At 34.4% G+C, this 9,792-nt stretch overlaps 1 protein-coding gene across 3 annotated transcripts; it reads right to left on the reverse strand.

Moving 5' to 3' along the window:
* LOC107609753 (prolyl endopeptidase) lies at positions 498 to 5,611 on the reverse strand. 3 transcript variants are annotated; one of them, XR_002350186.1, is made up of 12 exons: positions 5,258 to 5,611; positions 4,747 to 4,966; positions 4,443 to 4,643; positions 4,285 to 4,355; positions 3,538 to 3,700; positions 2,339 to 2,932; positions 1,788 to 2,168; positions 1,642 to 1,697; positions 1,486 to 1,549; positions 1,070 to 1,205; positions 866 to 979; positions 498 to 774 (listed from the first exon to the last, which is right to left on the reverse strand). XR_002350186.1 is itself a non-coding variant. In XM_016311775.2 (12 exons), exons 1-12 carry the CDS (start codon positions 5,503 to 5,505, stop codon positions 709 to 711), a joined length of 2,334 nt encoding a protein of 777 aa, XP_016167261.1. In that variant the 5' UTR covers positions 5,506 to 5,606; the 3' UTR covers positions 498 to 708. The 3 variants fall into 3 exon arrangements, 2 of the variants coding, with proteins under 2 accessions (XP_016167261.1, XP_020961735.1); XM_016311775.2 differs by having other exon boundaries at positions 1,622 to 1,697; positions 5,258 to 5,606; XM_021106076.1 differs by having other exon boundaries at positions 1,622 to 1,697; positions 4,443 to 4,638; positions 5,258 to 5,604.

The raw sequence follows: 9,792 nt of genomic DNA on the forward strand, positions 1-9,792 counted from the left end.
GTTGAACATAAATGATCATATACACAATCACACGAAGGTGACAATGCCATGCTAGAAATTGGGATTAAAACTAGGTATAGGGACCACATTGGGTTAAACAGTTTCAATTGCCACCTCAGCTTGCCGTTATCTACGCCAGCGTGACTTCTCAATGCCAGGTCACTGCCGGCGTTCATTAATTTGCCCGAAGATGTGGCTAGGGACGACCTTGGTGCAATTTTTACAAAGTCGAGGACATAAATGGTGCAATTGGTAAGTCCGGGACTAAATTGGTGCAAACCGTGAATCTCAGGAACCACTTTGGGGTTTAACTCACCAAACATTAAAGACATTATTATAAATTTTATATTTAAAGGCGATTTTAAACCATATTAACAAACCAAATTAAAGAAATAGAATAAAAATTTAAAAAATTAAAATTAAAATTGATATAAATTAAACATTTGAAATATCTTTAAAATGTTTTAAAAAATAAGTGAAAAAAAAGTCCACAAAAATAATGTTCTAATGTCCACATTATATTAATAACTTTCACAATTCTCAACTATTATCTTTAAATAAAAAATAATTTCATGCGAATATTCATATGACTATAATCTATTATCAAATACAAGATAATAAAAACAACTATGCCTTCTCTAGTGAGGATCACAATTCTTTTTTATTTACTTTTTTTAAAAAATGTTTTCTACCTTATAATCGAGTGGGTTAATCAATCCATTGCGCGTCTAACATTTTTGCCATGAAGCTGTACCGATCAGCAGCTTCATCTATCTGCGGACATAATATATATATACATAAGAAACATGAGAGATAATATAACCAAATGGATAATGGAAAATTTTAGCAGATACGAATTTGTTACCATTTTCTGTGTTGGCCGACCGGCTCCATGTCCAGACTTGCAGTCAATGCGACCAATTATCGGGTTCGTCTGCGGACTATTCTCCAAGCTCGTACACAGGACATACTGCATGGTCTGCAAGTGATAACAATGCGAATTTATGTTGAAAGAGACGAGAAACAAGAACCCGTGTTTCAATCTATTATTAAGAAGAAGTAGACTAACCGCCAATAGCTTCAATGAGTGCAATGGCACAACACGATCATCATGATCAGCAGTCAACAGCATGGTCGATGGGTATTGAATTGACTTATCAGGCTGCTGTTCCCATGGCCGCCGCACATTATGCAATGGTGAGTACCTACGAACAGTTGATTAGAGGAACATCATATCTTCTACTCACACTTACAAACATAAATTTACCAAACATAAGAAATCACAGGAATCGACAAAGCAAAGTAGCCACATGACAATATGACCAATGCAGAAATACTAATGACTCAATCCGACACTAAAATGAATAAAACAAAATGATGACAAAAATTATTTTTTTTGCATGAAATATATATTCTATATAAAAGAATTACTTTTTGCATAAATATACGAACTTATTGTCATACTTCATGCTAAAACTCACTCACTTGATTAGCCAATGAAACTCTTTCTCCTTGTCTGAACAACCATAATCTGTGGTCCAAGCATGGCCTGAATAGCAGTTTTTATATCAATAGGTGGCACTCATAAACAAATAATTAGCCATAACAAATCCAAACAAACCTATGGTAAATTTGTGGAACCTTAGCATATCCATAACACCAACATGAGCCAGTGCACAACCAAAAAGATCAGGTCTCTGTGCGAAGTGGAGGAAACAGTTAGCATAAGTGGAGATCATGGAATGGGAAAGTGTCAAACATAGGAAGACAAACCAAATGAATCACACCTGGTTTATACAAGCCCCAATAAGAAGACCACCATTACTCCCACCTTCAATGCATAACTTTCGGGGTTGGGTATAACCAGTAGACACAAGATACTCAGCTGCAGAGATGAAGTCATCAAAGCAATTCTGCTTATTTGCAAGGGATCCTGCTTTATGCCATTCCTCCCCGTATTCTCCACCTCCACGAATATTTGCAATGCAAAAAACAGTACCTAAATGTCTTGTGAGTACTATACGACTAACAGCGAAAGATGGTGTGAGACTTATGTTAAAACCACCATATCCATATAGCAAACACGGGTGCGATCCATCCAAACGAATATCCTTTTTGGCAACAATGAATATTGGGATCTTTGTCCCATCTTTACTGGTAACAAAAACCTGAAAGTTCAAATGGAATCAAAGAACAGAACAAGTCAAGTAACACTGTAACAGCCATCCATAATCTGAGAAATACAATATCTATAACTGAAAACAATGAACTTATAGAGCCTTAAGAATATCGTGGACCTAAACATAGGATATCTCAACATCAAAAAAATTGTGTTTACCTGCTTGACCTGAAACTCAGAGCGATCAAACCCAGGGACAACAATTTCACGAAATATCTTCATATCAGGTATATTTGTTCTAAGGTCACACTGATATATGATTCTTGGCGTTAGGAAGCTTGTAAAGCTTATGAAAACCACACTATCTTTACGCCTTGCAGAAACTTCATCAACAGTGCCAATATCAATTGGTAATTGATGTAGCAACAAGCCTGTTTCTAGGTCTCTTACTTGAAGAATATACTTCACATCACTCAAATAACTCACTATCAGTTGATTACCATTCACAGCACAAGCTGACTCAAGTACATCATTTTCAGACTCTTGGAGAACCTCAGACCACACAGTTGGTTCTCTCAAATCTACCCTTACTAGTTTATATTTTGGAGCATCTTTATTAGTCAAAAATGTAAACACAGTGCCGTCATTCGCAATGTCATGATACTGTGCATCAAAATTATCAATGAGCTTGACAAATGGAAGCAGAGTACTTTTATTTCGAAAACTTTCCATCCCGTTGGGAAGTTCAGACATGTCAAAGTAGTAAAGTTTGTTAACTGGATCACAGCCTTCTGAAATATAAAGGAGAACATACTGCACATTTGACAGAAACAGAGTGAGATTCATTGGAAATTTAACATCATATGCATAAAATGTTGTGTATGCTTCGTTTTTGTACTCCACAAAGAAAAATAAAATTAGACTCATTTTTTAGAACTATCTCCAATGCTATTGTTATGTGATGTATATACCTTCTCTCGTAGCATAAGGTACCCTAACGATAATAGGGTGACTCACCATTTTGTGACAAAGCTACAAGTTTTTATAGCATGATGCTCGAGACAGATGACTATTTAGCAAAAAACCGGCAATATGCCATTGAATATCAACACCAGGCTACTTACCATAAGTATATAATGCTAAATGTAAAATTTTGCCAAACACAATAGAAGATATCCAATTATTCCCATGAAAACAAATCAAGCAAGACCAATTCCAAATGCTAACAGGAAGAGCTAAAGAAATACCTTCCAAGAAATATGTACAATAGGGCATAGAAGAAGTGGAAAACCAATGACATTGATAACAGTAAAGTCTTCAGAAGAAAAATATTGTTCCTGAACTTTTCTTATTTCATGTGTACACAGAAAGAACACAGATATGTCATATAGTTCTAAAGCAATGACAATAAAGTGTACCTTCCCATCATCAGTGACACTTCCTCCAAATAAATATTTAGGGTTTTCAGGATCTCTCCAACACAAAATATCTTCTGATTGATCTGTACCCAAGAAATGATAATAGAGCTCATGGTAAAGATTAGAATTCGTCTCAGTCCCAGCATCTACTACTTCTCCATCCCTATATAGTAGAAGCAACATAATTAAAATTTTAAATAAGGAACACATGAAACTGATCCTTCCACCATCACTCTGAATGAATAATTAATAATATCTCCATAAAAATAAATCAAATAACCACAATTCAGATTATCTTGACCAGGACAAGCAAATCCCTGGCAACGCACAACATTTTTAAACTATATACTTCGATGAATCAGTAGTCGGATAACATTTACAAATTAGAATAACAAACTTCTATCTTCCTTATGATTACTAATCAAATAGGCTATATTCTCTATTAGGGTCAACAGACAGAATTAGAATCATATTTCATGCCAGCTGTACAGTTAATTATTAAATCTGTTAGTTGTTGATTTTTCCTTATGTGCAACCTACTGTATATAAACCATTGACAGTGTTAATGAGATACTAATTTTCATTTTCTCGTAAACTTGAGTTAAATATTCTCATAATTTAACAAATACACGTGACAATTTGAAATTCAAGCCTATGAAAGCCAGAGTCGAAAATTCAGACTTCCTTGTAAGAGAAATAATATGAGAATAGGCCTATAAAAAAGAGCAAGAATAGGAGATCACTTACTTAGGTGCTGGATATCGGCTATAAAAGAAACCTTTGCTATCATGTGTCCAACTAATAGAGGAAAACTTGACCTGAAACATGTCCAAGTTTACAACAGTCAGTGGCAACTCATTTCTAAGCTGGTTGCTGTTACTAACAAGGAACACAGTGACGCTCACCCATGACAAAGTGTCAGGCTCAACATTCTTATCTGCAATACGCATTACTTTTATAGTCACCCAATCACTACCACTTGAACTAAGTCCGTAAGCCAAATACTTAGCATCTTCACTGATTGATAGCGTGTTCAACGAGATGGTTCCATCTTCGCTGAGCGCATTAGGATCAAGCAAAACCTCAGGTTCACCCTCCAAGCTATCCTAAAAGTGAACAGCAAGACAAATGAATACGCAATAAACTCAAAAGTCCGTACCAATCAAAGCATCTAGCAAACTCATCTCAACGCATAATCCGCAACCAAACCTGCACATAGAGTGTGTCTTGAGGCTGAAGCCCTGAGTTGTGGAAGTAAAAGTACTTATCACCTCGCCTAAACGGAGCATGATAACGAGGATGATCAAAAAGCTTCGTGATCTTTTCACTAAGTTTGGATCTAGTTTCGCATTGCTGAAGTACCGAGTTCGTCAATTGCACCTGTTTCTCTACAAACTCCTTCACTTCTTCCACATCTGGATCTTCGAGCCTAATCAACAAAAACATTTCGGTAAGATTTTCCTTACCGATTTTCTAATGCGCGAGAGCAATTAACTATCCTCGCAATCCTAAATTAGGTATGAAAATTTTTTAACCAACAACTTGAAATGAGAAAACAAAACGCAATCTATCTGAAACGAGAATGAAATCGAGCAGCGAAAACAGCTAAACAGGTATTAAACATTTGAATTAACAAGATTGAAATGAGAAAGCAAAACGAAATCTATACGACGCAACAATGAAATCGAGCAGCGAAAACAGTTAAGTTTGTTTTCCGTACCATCGGTAAGGATCGGCAACCTTGACGCCGTGGTAGTCTTCAACGATGGAGTCGTCTCTGCGAGCAGTAGGATATTGGAGACGGTGTGGTAGGGCGGAGAGAGAGGCCATTGGTCTCCGAGGAAAAAGGTGAGAATAAGAGAGGAAGAGACGTGAAGTAGAATAAGAAGAAATGAGGTGCGTGTGAGTGTGACTTGAAGTAACTGATTGAAGAAGAAGCGGCACAAGTTTCGAAGAAACTCTTAGCATACTCTACTTACTAGCTTGTTATTACTGCACTAGTAAGAAGAACCGAAGAAGGGCGAAAGCCGAAAGGAGAGTGTGTGTGTGTGTGGCTATCAGGCGAAGACCGTTTCATTCATTCTTAGCCACTTGTGCTTGTTGAGTTGTTGGTTGTTACTTGTTAGTCAGTTGTTTGGATAAGGACTATAATATGAATTGAATTCGTGTATAATAATCATCTTTATCGTTAATTTTTTCTTTTCTAAGATTGAAGATATTAAAATTGGGAATTATTTTTTAAAATATCTGACAATATAATTTCATCAGATGAAAGAAAAAGTATATGAGTAGTTATAAAAACTAAACAATAAAAAAAATACTCCACTAATATAAGAAAAAAATAGTTATTATATCCAATCTAAAAAAAAACCTTAAATAATTAAAAAAAAAATAGAAAAGTGAAAAGAAAACTTAATCTAAGCTGGAAATTCAAATTATCACCCCTGTCAAATCGGGCTCTCCGATTTGTTAAGCAATTTTTGCCAACACAAAACTCATACGGTCCGAGTTCTAACCCCTACCACTCACATGAAGCTGTTCCACAATTTGGTCTAACACGCCTATTTTCATATCCAGGCACATCACATTCATGAGTTCCATAACGAAAAAATTGAGCCATACGTTACATTGTACCTATACTCACATTGAAAATGTAAAATAAATAAATAGTATATGTAATACCTAACTTTTAGCACTTTATGATCGTACTTAAAGTTCGAATGATACTTATCTCTATTCCTTTAATTTTATATTATATTTATTTAATATTGAGCATTTGCGAATGCGAACCAAAACTTTAATTAAGAAAATGAAACTTTTTTACTTTTAATCTCTTAATCACAAAGATATACATAAATTTATTTGAAAATTTTCAAATACAAGTCCTACATTTCTGAAATTTCCAAAACAATAAATGACGAAGGAAAAATAAAATCTAAAATTAAACCAAATACAGAAAATACAAATACATATATATAAAACACTGTGGACCGATCGCGGCTTCTCGCAAAGGATTCCTGAACNTTACTGTATAACCTTAAAATAATTACCTTTAGGATTCTTTAAACTCACTTTAAAGATTTTAGTTAGTTTTCTTTAAATTACATTACTTTAAACAAATCACAATCACACCACTCAGTTTTGAGTTATAATGATCAGTTTTCGATTATCTTAATCCTTGACATATACAGGAACCAACAAGCATAAGCAGAGTCGCAATACAAACACGCAAACAATTCACACAAAATCAAACAGCATAATCACAGAGAAATAAAATGAGTATACACAACTAAATACAAATGCACAAACAATATGATGCATGTCTAGTCCTATCGCAAGTAATGAGCTCATTTGTCAGTTTCGACCCGCACCCGACGCAATCCAACTCACAAGTCGAATAAGGCATTCTAGCAACATAACATCTGCAAGTTTCCACTTCTTACAGCCTTGCAGGCGCTGATTCTCCAGCTGAAGTATGTCAAACATGACCTCTGCAAGTACTTGCAGACACTGATTCCTGGAAGCCATTCCACATTTACGGGCATCTCCGCACAGTCATTTACATACAAATCCCACGGCTTAACATTTTCATATCGGCACTGATGAGTGACCAAAGCATGGGTTTGGATTTTCGCACTAAAAATAGGATTGACGTTGCAAGTATAGTCCAACCCCAACCATTGATCATCAATCAAATTTAATTCCCAAAGATAATGTCACTATTCGAACCAAATTAACCGAGAGTATTTCGACTCCCGGGTCGTTCTCCCTAGGAACTATTGACCACAAGTGCATATAATTTTGGTTGTGAGGAAGTAAAGGGGTTTTTCAATGATTGAAACCAAGTAAACAAATAAAGAAATTAAAGAACAAGACAAGTTTGCAATTAACAAGCAATAAAGGGATAAAAGAACTATGTATGTAATATGGACAAGTAAAACTATAAAGTGATGGAAAAGTGATTCAAAACATAAATGAAACCTTGACTTGGGATGAGTTATAGAATCCTTTCCTTGCCATAACCACAACTATGATAATTGTTATGAGTTAGTCTCGCCTAGTCAACCCCAACCATCAAGGAGTAAGTCAAGCAAGCATAATTGACCTTAATCCATAAGTCCTAGCCAACTTACCAAACTAGTTGATAAAAGGCTAGCGTCAATGGAAATAAGAGTCAACTAACAACCCAAGAATTATCACTAAATGTTGGACATTATGACTCTAGTAATCCATAACTCATTTTTCCCAAGCCAAGGGGTGGAAATCTACCCTATAACTAGGATTGACATTTCATCAAACATCTAGTATGCATATTAACAAAACATGGCAAAATTGGTAAAATAAAGAAAGCTATGAATCATAAATGCTCAAAATCAATAGAAGCAACTCAAACAAACATATAAAAGCCATCAGCCATCAATTAAACAACTAGAAATCCAAAATTGCAAAACTATATAAATTGGCAAGAGATGAAAGTAAAAGAAAGTGTAGAACAAGTATAATAAAAGAGACAATTAAAGAGATACTTACAATGTAAATTGCAAAATCCAAGAACAAGACTTGAAGTATAAAATGCTACAAAATTCTAATAGAGAATTTCCTAATCTACACTACTCCTACTCCTACTATGTATGTTTTCTATTCTAAGATGGCTCTCTAAGCTAATGCCTTGATATGTGATGTTGCTCCCTTCATATAGCACTTGATTTCAGCATCCAAGCCTTCCAAAATGGGCCAAAAGCCTCCAAAATTCGCGCAACAAGTATTTCATTAACAAAACCACGTGTAAGGACCTGTGCATACGCACAGATGTGTGCGTCCGTACACTCGGCTAAAAATCCTCCTGTGCGTACGCACAGGTACTTGTGCACACACGTCGCTGTGTGTGCTTTTCCTTGTTTTCTTCATGTGTTCTCCCTTGTATATGCTTTCTTCCACTTTTGGCCATCCATTCTTGCCTCTAAGGCCTGAAATCACTCAACAAACATGTCATGGTATCAAATGGAATAAAAGTGAAATTAAATTGCTCATTTCAAGCACAAAATTGTATGTTTTCACATTTAGGATCAAAATAGGGACAAAACACAAAAGTATGCTATTTTGGTGTTTAAGTGTAGGTTTATGTGATGAAATCCACTCAAATCAAGCCAAAATATCTCATCAAATATGGATTCATCAGGCACCATAACTATTTACTTTCCGTCAGCCTCTCATGACCTTTCAATCATTCTCATAATCACATATTCACATGTGCCGATTTATCTTTTCTCTTTCTTCAGTCCTTCGATTTACTTAATTATCCTTAATAGTTCAAACTATCTTCACACTGTTCTCTCATCATCCACTAAATATTTTATCGAAAGATGATCATAAGATTTTTTAATTAAGTGGGTGTTCTCTAAAATTTTTAAGATCACTCTATTTGCTCTTCTCTGACTTATAATAATATTAATAATATCTTTACTAATTAATATTCTTAATAAAATAATAATAATATAAAATGGTAAATAAATAATATTTATATATTTCTTAAAAACTTAGTTTCGTAGAGCTTTTATTCTTAAATTTTTATTATCTACGTTTTAAACTTCAAACCTTTAAATGTTTCATTTTTAACTCAATATTTTTATAAAATTATATTTGAAACCTCACTTATCTCAATATTTATAAAAGTACCCCTGATCTTTTACAAAATACCTATTTTTTTTACCCATGTACTTTATTTATCACCTAAAATATCCGAAAAATTATATAATTATAAATTTTACCATAATTTTTGTATACAAATATAATGTTGCCTTTCAAAAATAAGATTTTAAGTACTACTCTTTCTCTTATACCAAAACTGAAACCATTAACCTTTTTCTTTCAAAATATTACTTGAATTTTAATCTGTTTTCGAACTTTTTCAGTTACCGATTCTTTGCAATTTTTAGTATAATCTCTCGCCAAATTTATCTCATTATGTACACAATAACAGCCCCAATATTACCATTAAAAACGCGGTCTTGGCTGCTTTCAGGCTTACCAAAACACACACAACCTCATCAAAATATCAATTTATCAACAAAATTCAACATGAAATACAATCAAATTTCAACAACACTCAATCCAAACATTATCAAATACAATTTAATCAATGAGAATTTACCAAAACCCTACCTTCGTACGAAATCAAAATAACAGAAATTTTGGAGAGGCTTTTTGATCGAGTTGCCGAAGAAGAAAATGTCAAAAATCGTTTGTGCCTCTAAG

This window comes from Arachis ipaensis, chromosome B07 (genome assembly GCF_000816755.2).
Source record: "Arachis ipaensis cultivar K30076 chromosome B07, Araip1.1, whole genome shotgun sequence".
Taxonomy (NCBI): Eukaryota; Viridiplantae; Streptophyta; class Magnoliopsida; order Fabales; family Fabaceae; genus Arachis; species Arachis ipaensis.

What these genes read in the sequence shown, in the direction of transcription:
- LOC107609753 (XM_016311775.2), bottom strand. Translation starts at nt 5,505, where the DNA reads ATGCTAAGAGTTTCTTCGAAACTTGTGCCGCTTCTTCTTCAATCAGTT. An exon ending in TTGGGGCTTGTATAAACCAG is followed by an intron (nt 1,698 to 1,787) that starts GTGTGATTCATT and finishes CACTTCGCACAG; the next exon opens with AGACCTGATCTTTTTGGTTG. An exon ending in GTTCCACAAATTTACCATAG is followed by an intron (nt 1,550 to 1,621) that starts GTTTGTTTGGAT and finishes ACTGCTATTCAG; the next exon opens with GCCATGCTTGGACCACAGAT.